The 19,641-nt window shown below is 38.8% G+C and overlaps 1 protein-coding gene across 4 annotated transcripts in view; it reads right to left on the bottom strand.

Moving 5' to 3' along the window:
* sdk2b (sidekick cell adhesion molecule 2b) overlaps positions 1-19,641 on the bottom strand; it is a 428,287-nt gene that overhangs the window by 43,774 nt on the left and 364,872 nt on the right. For all 4 annotated transcript variants that reach the window (XM_065262638.2, XM_065262641.2, XM_065262640.2 and 1 more), the window contains exons 14-29: positions 17,848-17,984; positions 17,497-17,644; positions 16,598-16,738; positions 15,897-16,078; positions 13,852-13,967; positions 9,900-10,095; positions 9,671-9,769; positions 9,386-9,577; positions 6,776-6,897; positions 6,569-6,678; positions 6,334-6,484; positions 6,016-6,253; positions 3,164-3,279; positions 2,732-2,921; positions 2,444-2,542; positions 2,078-2,272 (exon numbers count right to left, since the gene is read on the bottom strand). In XM_065262638.2, the coding sequence (XP_065118710.2) occupies positions 2,078-2,272; positions 2,444-2,542; positions 2,732-2,921; positions 3,164-3,279; positions 6,016-6,253; positions 6,334-6,484; positions 6,569-6,678; positions 6,776-6,897; positions 9,386-9,577; positions 9,671-9,769; positions 9,900-10,095; positions 13,852-13,967; positions 15,897-16,078; positions 16,598-16,738; positions 17,497-17,644; positions 17,848-17,984 (2,432 nt within the window). The remainder of the gene's footprint in view (positions 1-2,077; positions 2,273-2,443; positions 2,543-2,731; positions 2,922-3,163; positions 3,280-6,015; positions 6,254-6,333; positions 6,485-6,568; positions 6,679-6,775; positions 6,898-9,385; positions 9,578-9,670; positions 9,770-9,899; positions 10,096-13,851; positions 13,968-15,896; positions 16,079-16,597; positions 16,739-17,496; positions 17,645-17,847; positions 17,985-19,641) is intronic.

Raw genomic sequence — 19,641 nt, 5'->3', positions numbered from 1 at the left:
TTAGCAATTATATTATTGTTTGTGCTTTATTATTTTATGAGCAGTCTATTTAAACTACATACACTACACTGTTACAAGTTTGCAACTCTTCAGGTTAATATGGGATTGCCATGGAAAACAATGTCCCTGAATCGTTATGTGTAACAACGTGTCCCATATTTTGTGCATAAAACTGTTAATATAAGAATGCTTTCTTCCTCACACACTTACCGGTAGCTGCCTGCATAATCATGCACATGATCGCGTATCGTTCAGGCTGAGCTTTGGCGCTTGAAGCGCGAATGATGCAGCACGAGTGTAGACAAACCAATCATAAAGCGTAGTAAGTTAGAGAGGCGGGACTAAGGAAAGGTAAAGCCAATCATATTAGCGATGTGAATTTTGGAGGCGGGACTCATCTGTTAACCGTTTGTGTGCCACAAATAGCGCTATTTTTCTTTATATAAGAGTTTAAATCTCATTTAAATTATTTCTGAATAAATTCATGTTAAATTAAATAAGCAACAAGTAAAAAACACAAGAAACAGACAGACATCAGTTGTTATATGAATAAAGATCATATTATTTTTTTTTTTTAAAAAGCACCCCAGAAAAAAGGGCACTTTCTCTCCAGGAATAAAAAGGGCAGGTGCTCAAGCCCCCTTTGATGTCTATGTGTGCACGTGCCTGGACACTCTTATAATGTAAACAATAATGTCACTTTTTGTCTTATTGTCTTGTTACTAACTGTCTTATTGTCTTGCAATTATTGTTTTTTTTTTACTTTTTGCATTTCTTGTACATTTTGTAATCTGTATATTGTTGTGTATATGGGTCAGTGACAAAAAACGGTTTGGTAAGATGAGAAATTATTATTATTATTTTTTAACTTGTTTAAAAAGCATGCATCAGGTTTATTTCATTACACAGTGTATTTATGTTACTTTTATGCAATAAAAAAATTACATTTGCATCATTTTTATGAAAGTTAAGACTGAATGGACCTGAAAATGTCAAATGGAGTAACCGCCAATTGTGCCAAAGAATGAGAAATATTAAATATTTTATCCACCTTGATGGCATGTAAGCGTAATCACCAAATAATAATAATAATAATAATTTTAAAATATAATTGTATTACTTATTTCTAAATGTAAATTTTAATAAATTGTTGTAATATTTGTCCTGTCCATTTTCTAAATAATCTTTGACAAATGATGTAAAGATGTATGTAAAAAAATCACTTACACTATTACACTACTATTACACTAAACTAGATGATTATATTTTATTCCACATTTTTTATGAATATATTTTAATTAAAAAAAATTTAAAAATACTAGTTACACCAATTGACACAGACCGGTAACACCACATTGACATTTTTGCAATTATCCCCTAAATATTCTTTTAGAATTAAATAAAACCAGAAATTTTAGCAAGTAACCTGCAAATTTATTTTCAAAATTTTAACAATTTGTTAAAATTAACATTTAATATATCCATACGGACACAAAATAATTAACGTCACGTCATTGACCCATATAGCAGTACATGTTGTATTATGTTTTTAGTTTATAGCTTTTCATTTTTCTTGTACCCGATACTTGTACATATGACAATAAAGTACTTTGATTTTAAGATGTGGAAGCTGATGTCCAAAAACATAGCTTTGTACAATGCAAATATCTCTTGCCATGCTTTGTCAAGTAAGGTAATGCACATTGCAACCCAAGAGGACATATTTAAAGCCCCTTTCAATCATAATGTGCCACTGAAATTACATTTCACAACTTTATGCATTTGGTAGACGCTTTTATCCAAACTGACACAAGGTACACATTATTATCAGTGTGTGTGTTCTCTGGATTCAAACCCATGATCTTTTGCGCTGCCAACGCAGAGCTTCAATGGAACTCTATTGCGTTAGATAATATCTTATTTGTTTTACTTTGCAATGGCTAAGGTTTTTAAATCAGACCTTTGATCATTTATTTATTGCTTCATGTCAACAGCGAGTAAAGCTCCACATTGATCGGATGTTTGGTTTGGATCTTCTCCTGTTCCCTTGATGAAGTGCGACGCTAACATGTGTTACCTCTCTTCTCTGTGGTGACCACCAAAGCCTCCGCCGCTTCTCCCCAGCCTTTGCGTGTCTGCGCTCGGATGCGAAACACGTAGACGGATTCCGGTCTCAGTCCGGTGACCGTGTACTGCCGAGCGCTGGAGTTCAGCACGTCAAATGTGGCCGTGTTGCTATTGGTGGAGTTCAGGCGGTAAGTGATCTGATAGGCTAGAGGGGGAGATCAAAAGAGGATTTGAAATCTAAATTGTTTTACATTATCAACCGTTTGCCTTGTCGCATGATTAGAGCATATTTGCATATTTTACAACGCAAAATATAAACCATTTTGATGGCCGCAAACAGAAATAAACAAATGTGAAAACAAGCAAACTTTTTTACCCAGTATAATGCCATTGGGCTGAGAGGGGGGTTGCCAGATAAGTCGCACCGAGGTCGTCCTCACTTCAGGAAACAAAATGACCACAGGTGACCCGGGCACTGAAAGACAACATCATACTTTAATAACTGTATTAAAGCTATTGTATTGTTTAGAAATGAAAAGGGTTCATTAAATAAAACTGCAAATAAGGCAGGCATTTCCAGATGGCCTCTAAATCTGTCCATGTCTTATAAACATATCTGCAAATCCAATGTTAACTTGATATCTCTGTATGGTAGTACACTCACCATCATCTAGGGTTCGCTCCAGGATCGGAGGGGAACTGGGACGACCGTCTCCGATACGAGTGAAAGCGAGAACCTGGATCTCGTACAGAACGTACTTTCCCAATCCGGTCAGCTGAACACTATGACTGCCGTTTCCTTCCACCGTCCAGAACTGAAGAGGAGAATCTGAGTCCTTCTCTTTATACACCACCTGAGAAAAAAAAATATTTTACTATAACATGCACTGATAGGTCCCTGCACATTTATTAAGCAAGTAGTTTGTTTTTATATTGACTGTAAACTTTCAGTTCTTTTTACATTATCCAAAGCGGCTTACAATGGATTCACGGTAGTGGACAATATAGTACATTTTTAGTTGATTGAACCCATGACATTTGTGCTGCTAACTGCTCTACCATTTCAGCTACGTAAACATACAAAGATCTCACAGACCTTATAGCCCAAGATGAGTCCATTCCGGTCCGGTTCGGGAACTTCAAACCACCGAACCAGGATGCTGCTGGAGGTGGTGGCAAATGCAGAGACATTGGTGGGGCCACAGGATGGGACTGCACGAAAACAGATGAAGAGAAAGAAACAATTAGTATACTCCTAGTCTTTCTAAATCCATGTTTTCCAAGTCCTAAAATAGATATGAAATATGTGTAATACAGTATAGTTCACTATGGGGACCGGACAGGGTTTAGATTAATCCATGACTAGGCCTCAATTATATTAGGACATCTAAGTAGTTTTTAAAAACATATCTTACAAAAACAATACTGGTGTTCATCCTGACACACAACAATGTCACTGATATAGTTGATTTAAACTAAATACATTTCTTTTTTACAAAGCATTCACATTTTGTCTAGTAAATATACTTATCCCGCAATAGTTAGCGTGTCCGAAAAAAAGCATTCACATAACTCGTCTGGGTAATATACTTATGCTGCAATAGGTAGCCTAACTGGAACCGAGCATATTATAAACCACAATACTGTGTGACACTGGCATTACATGTGAACGGCCCCTACACTAATAAGATTTTGTTTCTCTTTCCCTGTCTCGTCCTCATTCCCGAGGACAATGGGACTAAAGAGCCAGTTCCAGCTGCCGCAGAGGTCATTACGCCACTGATCTACTGGCCTTCCTTCAACATGATGCCCAGCCGATGTCAGACCAACAACCACCATCTGCCCATCTAATCTACTTATCCGTGTATACATACATAAATATTATGTTTTAATCCCCATAAAATTGTAAAAAAAAATCGTACCTATTATATAATATATCCTCTATAGAATCAGTTACAGTATGTCTGACTCTCTCCCAAAGGGTTTTTCCCCTACTAGGACTTTTCCCACAGGGTTTTTCTCCTAGGGTTTATTCCAACCCCTTGGGAGTCTGCTGACATTGGCTTAATTTAGCACCCTCTTTAAATAGGAAAAAAAGGGAGTGTTTAATGGCTGCTAAATTCATCCCTGTTTGGATCCTAAGGAATGAATGGGGCTACGCTAAATGCTAAAACATTCAAGACGCGCTGTACAAAGATTAAGTGCACGCATTAAAAAAAGATAGGGATGTATTAATTTGAAAAAGAGGTAAGAACATAGTAAAATATTGAAAAATGGTGGTGTTTTCCTTTAACCCATACACAGGATGAGAGGGGCAATTTGGTATCTTCAGTTTACCTAACTTGCATGTTTTTGGCCTGTGGGAAAGTACCCGGAGTAAACCCACGCTGACACAGGGACAACATGCAAACTCCACGAAAGGCCACTTGAGCTAGCCAGGGCTTGAACCCGCCTAAATTTATTTTACTTTTGAAAGTGATATTTTCATAACATATAAATGTTGCGTTTGATTGTTGTCTTTAAAAATATATAGATATATATATTTTTTTTTTTTTGAAGTTTACTTTTTTACTTTGTAATCCTGAAACTTGGTAAGCTACATGGTAAGCAGAGAGGTCCCACTAATTTGAGGCAAAGTTGGGTGTAACTTTAAGGAATGTCACTACCAAAGACCTTTCACTGCACTTAATGTGTTTAATGTGTTAAATAGAGAGCGACGTAACAACAGCAGTCAGTATTGGGAAAGTAACTCTGGTACTAATTCCCAGATGGTGTCTGCAGGATTGAAGTAATCTGATTGGCTAAAGCAAACCAGGAGAGTCATGCGTACAACCCCATGTGTTAGCAATTTCCCCGACACCCATTGATTCATCTCAAGTCCACCTCCCTGAAATCTCATCAGCATGGGTACCAAGTAAAGCGGAAGGATGTAAAAAAGTTAAGGTGGTCCTGTGAAAGTCAGGTTTGTTTTTGAGGCACATGATAAATTGGTAAACCCACACACGCAGATCTGTGCCCATTTAAGTTTGTTTAAACCGGAAATCCTGTGCCTACGTACTTTATAAGCCGCATGGTTTAAGACATGCACTGAGGTGCACATATGCAAACAGAGCTGTGTCAACCTAAAATATGATTTTAATTAAAAGAAACCACATAGAAGGCTGTTGTAAAATATACCAATATATGGACACTTGTGACTGCTAACTGTATACAGAGTACCCACACCTTAGTTAACTTCAAATTCAAGGACCTTTCAAGGACTTTCCAGATCCTCAAATTCAAGAACTAAATGTGGGGACACATTTCAAGTGAGAGCAAGGTTACATCGTGTTACCTTTTAAGATACATTGTTACAGTTACCTTTCGAGGGAACTCGCGCTGCGTCACTGCAGTGACACTTTGGTGACGCATCCAGGGGCAAGTGCGTCTGAATGTGTATATCAAATTCAACCAATAGTGAGGCTTAACGACAAAGACAGGGTGACGCGGGAGCCAGGAAGTATATCGCTATCTGAAATATTGCCAAAGATGGCGTTACAGGGACGCAGGAAGTATTGCAAGGGAGAGGCAGCGTCTCGTTCCCTTCTCAGGGAACAACAGTTACATACGTAACCCGAGACGTTTTCATTTGTCAAACACAACTATGCAAAAAAGCATTTTGGTATGAATCAACATTCGCATACAGAAGATATAAGCATTTAAAGCGAACAGTTTAGCACGTGTGCTGAAAAGGCTACAAATTGCAGAATATTATCCTACACTACACAGGGAATAATATGGATTTTTTTCCAGAAAACTTCTTGCACAACTTTCAATGACCTGTATCTATGTATGTATATTTTCAAAAACTTCCCAGGGCCTTGAATTATTTCCCCCAGATTCACAAACTTTCAAGGATTTCAAGAACCCGTGAGAACCCTGTGTATAAAACATGAAGTCCTGGTTTACCGGACTCGCGGGTTCTGCCGCGCACAGGCTGACTCCAGGGTCCCGCTCCAATGCCGTTGATGGCCTGGACCCTGACCTCATACTCGGTCCACTCCTCCAGGTCTTCGATGGTAAACTCTCTCTCCAGTCGGTCAGCAATGACATGCAGCAGGGCTTTGGATTGAGCTCCAGTCCTGCTGTACTGCACACGGTAACCCACTGAATCAGGATTCCCATTGTACTCCCATTCCGGCAGAGGCTGGGAGAGAAATCATGACAAAGTTACGTGCATTGAAATCACGTCTGACACATATACTGTATATGCTTTTGGTTATTTACCACCCATCTGAGCCAAAGGCTGGTCTCGCTAGCCGTTCGCAGGGTGACATTTGCAGGTGCCATGTCAGGAGGGGCCTGCAAGGTTTGGATTTTTCTGGAAGGCTGACTGGGGGGGCTGGTGCCAACTATGTTGACCTGGCGCATGCGAAACCTGAAAATCCAAGCCCATTTATCACTTGATGTGTACCCATATCATCATTTTAGGCTCAAATAGGGTGCATAGATTTGGTGTTACCTATAAAAGGTATATGGGTTGAGTCCAGAGACCTCCAGAGAGCGAGCATCAGGCTCATTGGCCAGCTGATGGACCATCAGCCAATCTTCATTCTCGCCCACTAGACCGACCTGACAGCAGGGGTGAGGAAAGACTCACATAAGCGTTCAGGGAACGATCTACTCGACAATGTAGAGGTTACGCTCTCTTGGATAAGGAATGACCTACCTGGGCCTCCACCTGCCAGCGAGAAATTGAGGTCTTGCCGTCATAGCCTGGCTTGAATTGCAGGGTTACAGATCGAGGGCCGATGTTTGAGATGGCCAGGTTTGTGGGGGGACCGGGAAGTTCTAGCAAAAGAAAAAAAGTGCTTTGGTCAAAAAACTTTACATTAGTACCTCAATGCCTGATAAAGGTCAGTGGACCCAAACGTTGCATGTGTTAATAAATATTAAGCAAAGATTGATAGTGTGCAGGTTTTTTATAGTTTAAATTACCAAATTTTTACATTTATGAATTTGGCAGACGCTTTTTGATTTTTTTTAAAAGAGAAGGCCAAAATATAAATAACTTATTTTTGAAAATTTGCTCATTTTGACAGCACGGGTCACATATAATGGTAAGCGCAGCTGATTGTAACCATTGACTTATAGAGGAAAACAAATATCATGGAAGTATTGTGATAAAAAATGAAAAAGATATTTTGATAAATGATGGTAAGGACACAGTTGTCGTTACCCGTTAAATTCCATCGTATTTGTTTTTCGTACTATGGAAGGCAATGGTTACAATCAGCTGTGTGCTTACCATCATTTATCAAAATATCTTCTGTGTTCAACACGAGGATGAGAAAATGATGACACAATGTTTATTTTTGTGTAAACTATCCCATTACAGAAATGTGCAAGCATTTAGTTGTGTTCTGGCGCCCCCCCTAGGTCAGATGTGGTTTGTTATTAAAAAAGCATCAACCTTTAATTTTTTCTCATTTGATAACATTTATGATTTCTCAAGAGATTTTATATGAAAACAAGATTTTAACCAGGTGGTTGCTAAGATATTTGGGTGGTTGCTATGGTGTTCTGAGTAAATACCCAGATGTTATCATGCGGTTCCTGTTTTGGGTCACAGACTTAGCCAAGCACCACTAACAAAATATTTAAAAAATCAAAAAGTTTGTCATACTTTTCCTTCAGTTTCATATCAATGTGAAGGCATTAAGTGGTAAAAAAAATCATTTCACACTCACCCCCCATTCAGACAGCAAGCGACCAGCAGTAGCAGAGCGACACAATCTCATTAATTTCAATGGAAACCGTCCAACTTCCGGCGGTACGATCGAAAGTGACCGTTGGCGACTGTATGGGCGTGTCCAGTGACGCGACAAAGTTAAGAAAAGTTTAACTTTATGCAAATGTCCAGCGAATTTCGGGAGGGACTACCAATGAGAACGAAGCAGTGGAGTTCACGTCATCCTTCTCTCATCAGTTATTCGCGTGGATGGTACTCATTTGTGTATGACAAGCAGATTTAGAAATGCCTCATTGAAAGAGACGGGCGACACACAGCGATAACATCGCTGGCTGTCTGAATGCGGCGTTAGGGGCCAGTCACACCAAAAGCGTTTATGGCAGTTGCAGGCGCCTTTTTTGAATGATATTCCATGGGCAGGGAGCGTTTGCGCGCTGTTTATGCGCGCCGAGCGCCTTGCGGTTTTTGCCGCCGGCCGCAGCACGCACCTTTGAAGGAACGCTGAGAGCTGAGAAGCGCCCGACGTCATTCGCGTCTTTTCATTGTCCAATTGAATGAGGGGAGAGGCAGGCCTTACGTTGTGGTAAGGGACGTTTACGCCCCATTCACCCTACAGTCACATTAGCTACAAAAGTGAGCGACACTGAGCAACAGGCACTCGCTTGATGGCCGTTCCTTGGCTAGTATCTAAAAGCGGTATCAAGTGTCACTTTAGAGGTATTGTTAAGTTACAAGAACGGTGTTTTTGGATTTAAAAGTCTTTATTTCTCGATAAAAGTAACAAAATATATGAGATAAAATGCCAAACTTATCAGATATATACAGAAATACGCATTTTCCGCCATCTTGAATTATTTTCTCCGACTCGACCACAGACCTACGTCATACGCTGCTCCTTCACTCCGATTGGCAGTCGCTTTGTCGCGTCGCTCAGCATTTGCATAAAATAGCCTGCTTGTCTATTTTGGCCCCACCTTGCTCGCGCAGCGGCGACACGAGCGAAAGTGACCGTTGGCGACCGTATGGGCGTGTCCAGCGACGCGAGAAAGTTAAGAAAAGTTTTTTTTTTTTTAAAGGCAGTGCGTCGCACCTTGCGTTTCGAAGCGTTTAAAGCGCGGTTGGTGTGATTAGCCCCTTACAGTACAGTTGTTTCTTACCATTGTAAAATGAAATGCATCTCTGTCCAAACATTGCTGAAATGCCTTGAAACCAGCATGTTTTTCATAACTTGGGTTACATGGTGTGTAAAGGTGACCGTTCTGGACTCTGCACTTTTTAAACGTCTGTGTTTACTTCTGAAAGTGTGCAGCTAAGCATACGGTTTGAGTCTGGAAGCCATAGACTGTCTAATGAAGCAATAAAGCAGGAACGATCACTGCTGTGGGAGTCATTATCATGAGTTCCCCGCTGCCCGGGCCTCCTTTTAGGTACTCTGTGACTCTGGACGTGTGTTTGTGCAATAACAAGAACTCGGACGTTTAACTTTATAACCCTCCGATGTGCTATTAGTGGAAGCACTTAAACCGGTGGTGGTCTAAATGTCTAGAGGAGGGCTCTGTGCATGAGTGTGTGAATCCAAGTCTTTACCTGGCGGTACACCTGATGAGATGGTTGAAGATGACAGCTGACCTTGACCCTTAGAGGTCATCCCAGCCACCTCTATGGTGTACGTGGTGAGGGCTGTCAATCCAGTAACTCTGTACTCTAGGGTAACATTAGGCAAGTAGTGTGTGACCCGTGTATTAGTGCGGTTATACTCCTCCCATGAGATACGATACCCTAGGTGACAAATATAAATCAAAGATTAAGCAAGATAATGTATAGTTTCTAACTTTACTTGGTCAGGGAAACCAGCACCTGAGAAATACGTACCAGTCAGAAGACCGTTCTTCTCATTCGGTTCTCTCCAACTCACTTTAAGAGAAGTGTCCAGGATTTCAGTGAAGCTCAGGTGACCCACAGCACCAGGGGCTAAACATATGAGAAAAGGTAAAACCCATAAACTTTCACAGCCAGGTGTAGTTTACCTAGAGATCTGGTTTCCATTAAGCAAGAAGATATCTTGCCACCAATGAGAGCATTGTAAAGTGTGTGCACGTACTGTCTTCATGTGTGCGTGTTCGTCGTGGTGGGCTGCGAGGTCCGTCTCCCGGTGTGGTGAAGCAGAGCACGGAGGTGAAGTACTCGGAGAATTTCTTCAAACCCGCAACATGGCCCACGTGAACGGTGTCCTGGAAGTTCGGCCGTACTGTTACTATCGTCATCTCATCCTCTTTGCCCGGCTCCCATGCCAACAGCTTAAAAGTAAGAAGAACAAGAGAATTGACAAACGTTTATCCCAACCACTTTAAACCAATAGGAGAATACTTTAAAACAGAAAGCAATGCTCATGTAGCTCAGCTGGTAGAGCATTATGTTCCAATCCCAGGAATAACACACTTATTTAAAAAAAATGTAAAGCTTCCCGTACGGCAAAAAAATTCTGCTAAAAAATATGTTTTAAATATGACAAAAAAAGGAAAGCTTAATTAAATCCATTTTTTATTTTTAATATATTTAGTTTTAACATTCATATATCAACGTCTATTACAAAATGTATAGGGACAAGCAAATACATTTCTAATCTAAAATTTGCCATACATTTAAGCTAATATAAGCAAAGTTGCATATGTTACATAATGCTTATTATATATTGTAATTTTGCAATTTTGTGTTCCTCTTGGAGGGATCAAATCTGAAGCATGTTCACGCTCTAGAATACTCGTGGGATTTAACTTCGTATCATGCAAATTTTTCACTTGTGCGAAGACGAGTTTGTGTTTTTGCTGCGTTAGCTCCGCCCAATTAGCGCCATTCGCATCGCCCCACATGAGTTTGTGTCTATCTACTTGCGCAAATCGTTGAATTCATGTTTGGTGTGTACGCCACATTATGCTGCGGTACACACCAAATGCAACGCATAGCGTTTCTTCGCTCTAGATTACTCGTGGGATTTATCTTCGTGTCATGCTAATTTTTCGATTGAATATTTTCAACTTGTGCGCAGATGCGTTTGAGGCAAATAGCACGTGTTTTCGATGCAATCGCACCACTCAATTTCTGTCATTCGAATTGCCCCGCTCAAGTTTGCATATATTCGCGTCTTTGCATTGACTTTGTATGTAGTCTACTCCACAAATCGTTGAGTTCGAGTTTGGTGTGAACGCCCCATTAGGCTTGCAGGTGTTATAGATAACAAATATGTTTTTCTTCAAATGTGATTTATTTGAATGTATTGAATGAATTAATGTATATTCTTGAATTTAAATATATGAAGGGCAAAATTTACCGTTAAATGCTATGAAAATATATTTATAAAAATATACAGAAATGTCCCAAAAATATATTATACTTACATATATTTTTGCAAATATATTTTTGGTCATTTTTGTATATTTTGAAATATATTTAAGAATGTAAGTCACCATGGATAAAAGAATCTTCCAATTGCGTAAATGTTAATATGGAGAAAAGTGTATAAAAACAAATAAAAAATTAATAACAGCTAAATGCTTACACTATTTTAGCATATAGCATTTCAGTACAGCACAACACTTCTACCTGAATATTTAAATCAAGTCATTTTTATTCTTTCAACAGAAATTATTATCCCATACGGCAAAAAATATATATTTTCTAACATAATTTTAACAAAATACTGTATATTTCACATTCACAATATACAAAAAATGACCAAAACATAAATTTGCAGAAATATATTTTGGAATATGTTTACATAATTATGTTTTTCACCAATATGTTTTTGGCCATTTTTTATATTTTTAAATATTTTTTTAAAGCATTTAAAAATATATTTAGCCCTTCTTACATTTCAATCCAAGGAATTATAGTCATGTCGCAATAGAAGAAAAACTTTATATTAAATTTTACAAACCTGTAAATGTTACAGGTTTGAAAAGGTTCAATTTAAATACAATTTAAGAGCAAAATATCCTTTATAAAACTAACTTCACTGTTAATAAAATGTATAAAGCAAATATACATTTAAAATATATTTTGCCAGGAAAATAAATTAAATAATATTTTTCATATAATATAATATATTTTTTGCCATATGGGTAAAATTAGAAATGTATTTGCTTGCCCCTGAAATAAATTTTGAAATATATGTTGATATATGAAGGTTAAAACTAATTATATTTTCAAATTTATTTAATTAAGCTTTACTTTCTGCAAAATGTATTTAGCATACATTTAAAACATATTTTTTGCCATATGGGATAGAATGACTATGATTCAGACATCCGGCTGGTGTATTTAATGTGCTGCTTTTAGTGTCCACAGAAATCTAAAGGTAAACAGAGGTTTATTAAAAGGGATGTTTGTGTACATTTCCTAGTGCGGCAGTAATTCATCATCATAATTAAATGATGGAGATGAGGGACATACAGGGCATGTGCACACCTGCAATGTAGTCATTCAGTACTTTCAAAAGCTGATTTTGATGTCTAAATCGTAGTACAGTGACCCCATACACCTAAGGGTGATATTAAGGGGCTGTTTACACTTGGTATTAAGATGTGTTTACATTGATTGGATCACAAGTGGACGAGAGAGACACATTACGTTTACACCTGGTATTTAAATCCGTCTCTTTTGTCCACTTTCGCCCGCTTCTGTCCTGAATATTGTGAGGGGGGTGGTCTGTGAGACGGTGGGCGAGTCTCTCTGCTGTCATTCAAACGCGAGCGGGAGTAATTATGAATTTATATGGACGCAAACTAATATTATGTCGGAGTCCGCTGCTTGTTTAGCAAGTAAACATGCTGCACAGTGTTTTGTATGTTGGAGCTTTCTCTGAATTTTTAGCGCAATTGATGAAATAGGATCACGCAACTTTCACGCTTTCAAAACGAAACTACGGAGAACACACGCAGTAGTTTTATCAATGAAAGGCTAAATAAGCGCTGTTCACCGTATGTTCACGCCAGAAGTAAAAAAAGACGTAAAACTTGTGTTTAATACCTCAGATTAGATAAATGGGCGGAGAGAAGGCGGTCCGTGTGGCTGTTTAAACACATTCAACCACATTTGCGTTCCGCAACTCCAAAGCGATTCGATCGAAAGTGGTTTCGACTACCTCTGGATGTGGTTGAAAGTGGTCGAAAGTGGACGCGTTCAAAACGTTTTGAACACCGTTTACACCTGGCATTAACGTCGTCCACTTGTTATCTGATTGACGAAAACGCATGTTAATGCCAAGTGTAAACAGCTTCTATATTTAGTGATCCCTATTCATCTCCGATCCCGGGACAACATTCTCTGTTGTTGGCTCTTTAAATAGATACAGGTGTGAAAGCCGGGACTCGTCACTAATTATCAACACTAATTTTGTGTCCGTATTTGTGTCATTACCCAATCTGCATATTTCCTTCAATGAGTCAGATGCTGAAACAATGAGGAGAATAAACAACGCTATCAGAGGACGCAATTCATTCTTAGTGAATTTTCCCCTGGAGAACGATTTAACCGTCACAGGTTTTCTCGCTTGTGCCCATACTTTAAGGCATTGTTTGGCATTTCAAAGTTTATAGCTGCTTGAAACTCTCCTCTGAGGGCATTGAAGAAGAAATGAGAGCTGGAAGATTGTTCCAAAAAAGGCCCGCGGAGAAATGAAAAGGCCTGTCTACAAATACTCCCTCTGATTCCAGCTGCTGCAATCTGGGACTGAGACTAAAGCAGCCTAATAAGCCATTAAGAGCAATGAGTCACTCTGACTGCATCCATTTTATAATTGTCCTGAACTATTTTTCCCGAAACCGTCTGGCTATAAAGTACACAAGCGACAGGCGGATCAATTCCGGATCTCTGGGCAAAACCGTAAACAGGTCTGCAAAAAAGATGCGAGAGCGGGACGGACGTCGCTGGGTGAAATCTCTTCAACACTTAAAAACCTCAAATCAAAAGCTTAATTTTATTGCATGCTTATCTCATTGGCTTAGCTCTTGATGCAAGAGTGCAGAACGGAGGATTCTCATTCTTTCTGCATTTACCTTGTAACCCTGGTTGATACCGTTGATGAACTGCGGGTTCGGTGCTGTCCAGGTGAAACGGATTGTGGTGGAGTTGACGGGCTCTGCCTGCACATTGCCTGGAGCGATGGTGGGTACTGATTGATGGGTGAAATGGAAAAGACAAAGAAAAAAAGAGATGAGACTTCTTTAAATGGCAACAGGCTCAACTTGCCGAACTTCAGAAAGCCTAGTGAAATTGACTGGAAAATAATCTGACATTTTTGCAACATATCAAATCAATCAAATATGTAACATGCGACTGATTTTATCCTGACTAAGGGGTATAATTGGATCAATAAAAATATGAGAAAACACACTAATAATGTTCAATAAACATTAAAAAAATTATTTAAAAAAAATTACATTATTAATAATCATCATTAGCTTAACAGCCTACTTTTTAAAGGGGACATTTCACAAGACTTTTTTAAAGATTTGGTGCCACCATGCGAAGTATGTGAAGTTTTAGCTCAATATATCATATAAATAATTTATTATAACATGTTAAAATTGTCACTTTGTAGGTGTGAGCAAAAATGTGCCGTTTTTGGGTGTGTCCTTTAAAATGCAAATGAGCTGATCTCTGCACTAAAAAGGGTTGCATAGTGCAGATAAAGGGTCGGTATTATCCCCTTCTGACATCACAAGGGGAGCCAAATTTCAATGACTTATTTTTTCACATGCCTGCAGAGAATGGTTTACCAAAACTAAGTTACTGGGTTGATCTTTTTCACATATTCTAGGTTGATAGAAACACTGGGGACCCAATTATTGCACTTAAAGGAACAGTATGTAGGATTGTGGCCCAAACTGGAACTGCAATCACACAACTGGTGGCCAGTACAAAAAAATGACAACATAAACATCAGTTGAGGGCTGCAACTCCACTTTTTAAATGACAATATCCTGGCCGGACCACTGTTGTGAGTGATATAAGTATTTGAAATGAAAATTATTTCTTTATGTCTCGTGACATATCAGGGCCATATTATGATTAATTGATATAAATTTCTTACACACTGTTCCTTTAAACATGGAAAAAGTCAGATTTTCATGATATGTCCCATTTAAGCTTAACAGGGTTGCAAAGAAACATAACAACCCTATGCCTTAAATAAAAGACACACTTTGCATCCAAAATCACCTACTTCTATGCTACAGTGTATACCGTAGTAGTATGTAGTACACAAATCAGTATGCAAAATGAGTATGATGTCTACTGCTTCCATCGAGATTTCTCAGTATGCATTAAATGGACACTTTTATCTCACAAATTTATGTAAAAAAAAAAAAGGGAAAAATAAACTTTTCAAGTTTATAGCTACCAGCAAATGTATTCACAGTGGTTAAATTTAATTTTTGTTAATCAACAACAATTGATTATTTTATCGTTGTTGTTATTACATCATTAGTTAACGAACATACAGGCACATGACAATGAAAACATGACTTAGGCCACCATTCCAGAATTAGATTAGTTGTTTTTGCAATGTTAAAGTGATCAAATATAATTGTTTCTCAGGCTCTTTAATAGAATACATCCAGAAAATACATGAAATGTGTATATAGTATTAAAAACTGTATAAAAATGTGTCAAGTTTTTAGGGTAAACTCCCCTTCCACTTGAGCAATAGCAGGAAACTGCAGGATCTCTTAAACCTAAATAAAATAAAACCCTAATTTCTAATTTTAAAGAAATTAGTCATTTTACTTCATTCTGCTCAAAAACACTCAAGATGTGTTTAGTCCTCAATACATTTAGTCATAAAAATTATTATTTTTATTTTTTTGTACATATTTTCTGTTTGTATCTTAATAAAATAGATTGAAAAATAAATATGGATGAACATTAAAACTTCTAAAACAACAAGTCTGGTGGTGGTTGTGGCCTAAGACATTTACACAGTACTGTAGTACATCCTATGTATGCATACTTGACCCACACAATGTACTGTCATATACTGTATACATACTGCATAAAAGTGCTGTATTTAATTCAGTACAGATCTGCAGTAAATCCTCACCTCCCTGAAGTGTCCACTCCGTAACCTTATGACAGTAAACTCCCAGCCCAGCTCCATTATAAGCTGCCACCTCAATCTCGTAGTTAGTCCAGATGATGAGATCCTCCAACAGCAGGTTTGTGACCTCAGGGTTGGAGATATTTTTATACTGGATATCCACAGGAAGGCCAGTCAGACGATACCTGAGATTAGCGGAGGTTTATATTAATAATGTGACAACGGACGGAAAGATTTCCTAACCTTAGTAAACAGAAAGCTTCGTCTGTCTCTGATAGAGAGAAAGAATGAGATAACACTGTCTGAAAGGCTTTGATATTCATTTATAAAATAGACTTTGTCACACTCCTCACAACTGGATTTCGTGTGTGTTGCAATACCGCCTACAAACAACAGGGGGTGACACATAACCACTTTAGAAAATATGTGTTTCTCCTGAGCTGGGGATTGCAAGTTCAGGCATCATTACTTAAATTTGCTCAACTAAAAAAGCCCTAATAACAAAACTCCATTAACTATATGACAGGAAGAGAAAAAACATCAATGTTTGAATCCTTGAGTAGCCTTGAAATAATAATAATAAAAAAATAATACAATCACACTGTTTAATCAGTTTTAAAAGAATACAATTTAAAGCTATTTAAATACACTTGGACGAGGCTAACAGATACAAGAAGATCTCAGACATAACACGTGAGTCTCACCGGATGATGTATCCTCTTAGGATGCCGTTCTGATGGCTTTCTGGTGGAGGCTGCCATTGAATCATGATGGACTGGTTTGTGCGGCCGCTAGCTATGACGTTTTGAGGGGGCGCGCTGGGCGGCTCCTCCGGAAGAGACACACTGGAGGGGAGCAGATCCGTTATTTGTTTGTGTGACATTACTGCATAAATTCACACAAAATTTTTGCCGATATGGTGTGCTGTATTTAAAGGAAAAGTTCAGCCAAAAATGAAAATTTCCCCATGATTTACTCACGCAAGTTACATATGTCCATCTTTTGTCATACAAAATTTTTGAAAATGTCTTACTGTAGCTCTTCACTTTTTGTAGTGATGTATCATTTATTCCTCTGGAGCCGTGTGGATTACTATTGACTGAACTTGGAGATGGAGCCTATATCTATCCGGTATAAAGACTGTAAGGACATTTAAAAACATACCTAAATATGTGTTTGTATTAAAAAAATTGCCATATGTAACTCAAATGCCTTGAGGGTGAGTAAATCATGGTGTACTTTTCATTTTCGGTCGAACTATCACACAAACACACAAAGTGTGGGATCATCTTGGCTAGATGAGGTTTTCCTCAAACCTCAGGAGAACCAATGCAGGAATTTGCTGAATGTCAAATTTAAGCCTCATGCGAGCTAAAGGCACCGAAGACACCGACCCCAACACATACACGTAAGAACATTCAACCAACACACACACATAAAGCTTTCAGACAGATAAATTTGTCCATATACACTATCACCCGTACGCCCCATGAGAGCAAAAGCAATTTTTACAGGCTGTGACAATGTGATTGAGTTATCTTTATGGTCAAACAAGGCAAAGCTATGATACTTGACAGGCTTTTGGACCCTGTGATCAGCTCACCGGTCTGTCTCTTTGCTGAATTGGCCCTTGCCAACATCGTTGACGGCACACAGGCGGAACTGATAGGAGCGTGCCGGGATCAGACCGTTGACGGTCACGGCGGCCGACTCGGGTTCGATGTTGGCCAACAGAACTGTCCAAGGAGCATCTATGATGAAGAAAACCAAAATAATCTCTTTATAGCATCAATTACAATATGTAGATTTACTATACCACACTATACTGCTGTTAGTCATTCAATCCACCATTGATACTGAATGACTTCACACACTGCCCTACCCTGCCCTAAGGTTAATGATCCAAATAGTAGGTGTCCTTACGTGAACCACTGAACCAAATCTCACTACTCACTGTTTTCAGACACTTCCAGAATGTAGCGGATGAGAGGGCTGTTCCCGTCGAAGGGTTTGGCCCATGTCAGGTTAATGGCTCTCTTCTCTGTGGTGCTCAACGACGCTGTGGGGTTCTCAGGGGCGTGAGGTAGCTGCCTATAGGGTGTGTGTTATTTAAAGACAGAGAGAGAAAATCTTGACTTTAATGAGTTCCAGACAATTTTTTTTCTTAAATAACACTGAATGTCTGATTAAAACAGGCATATAAATAGCTAAGGGAACCAAAGAGAAAGAGCTAGAAAAACAACAATGTTCAAGAGAAAATCTGAAGGACAGAATCTGTGACCAGAAAATCAGATTAAAGGTGCCGTCATATTGCACTTTTCGATCCATTGACTTCCATTCACTGTCAGAAAAATAGCTAAAAATGGTACCTAGCTGTCAGTCCGTCAATGCCCTATAAAAAAGTCCATATTTGTACCATTGATGTATAGATATGTATACATTTGGTACCAATTAGTACCTTTGAGGAACTAATATGCATTCTTTGGTACCAACATGTACCTCTGAGGTATGATTATGAACTTTTTAGGTAAAAAGGTGTACTTTTTGAAAGGGTACTGTCCTAGCGACAGCTAGGTAACAGTGATGCGAGAGTTGATCCAAAATGAGCGGTTACCCGCGGTTACGAGTCATCCAAAAATATTTTTTATGATATTCGGGTTACGGTTGGCCGGGTCGTTTGAAATAAAGATTATTAGTAAACAATTACTACTTTTAAAAAATGCAGGCCAGGTAGCAGGTCGGTTACAATATTTTTTTGCGGTCCGAGTTGCGTGCGGGTTAGTTGAAAACATTGGTCGGATGCGGGTTGTTTATACATTGACCCACGCATCACTGCTAGGGACCATTTTTTGAAGGTTTTTAAACTAATGCAAATGCGGCAGACCGGAAACACAAGCTCGTTTTGCGAAACGTTTTGCACTTCGCTGCGATCTTAAGTTTAAGTTTGTTGAACTCTGACCTGTGAATTCATATCACCTAAAGGCGCGTGACTCATAAACCATAGATTGTAAATATGGATGTAGTGTCCGTGAATTCACCCATTGGTTTGTGAAAGATGATTTTTGAAGCTTAAAGTAGGCGGTGCCTGCCATCACCATCTTGGCCGTGCATCATCGCGCATGACTCGCGGATAACCGAAAATGAATAAAGAGGCGCGACATGGGTAAAGCTGAGGTGGCTGGTTGATGAAACCATGCCTGCCTAGCTCATGAAGGGCAAAATTTCACATTTCGCATCAAAACTGGTCGGAAAGCGTTGCTTTCCTCCTTTCTAAAGCGCATGGGTGCTCCCTTAGCGTTTGCTGTTACTAAGCAACCTAAGCGTTGCATGCCTTTCTGCCGAGCACCCACCGGCAGAAAAAAATCGGCGCCTATGGTGAGACCAACAGATGATGGAAACTGAAAATAATACAATAAAATTTGGTACAATAATAATAAGCAACCATAACTGTGCAAGCATGTTGACTCCATGATATATGAAGTAAGGAATAATTGACGACGGGCCATTAAATTATTCGAAAATAATGCACACCCAAGGTGGTAATGCGGCATGATGCAAATCTGAATATGAGAATAAAGCATTTAACAGCCCCGTGGTATAATAAAAGATTTATAAAAACACTTTAGTGCGTCATGATATATGGCTGCAAGGGTCTGCGTAGACTTTTTGCGACCGGGGGTTAACAATGTGCTGAAATAGTGCAAGTATAAAATAAAATAATTTAAAAAGTACAGTATAAACTATTCAA

This window comes from Paramisgurnus dabryanus, chromosome 1, assembly GCF_030506205.2.
Source record: "Paramisgurnus dabryanus chromosome 1, PD_genome_1.1, whole genome shotgun sequence".
Classification (NCBI taxonomy): Eukaryota; Metazoa; Chordata; class Actinopteri; order Cypriniformes; family Cobitidae; genus Paramisgurnus; species Paramisgurnus dabryanus.
Note: the sequence above shows the minus strand (reverse complement) of the source record. Positions and strands in the feature narration are given on the sequence as shown.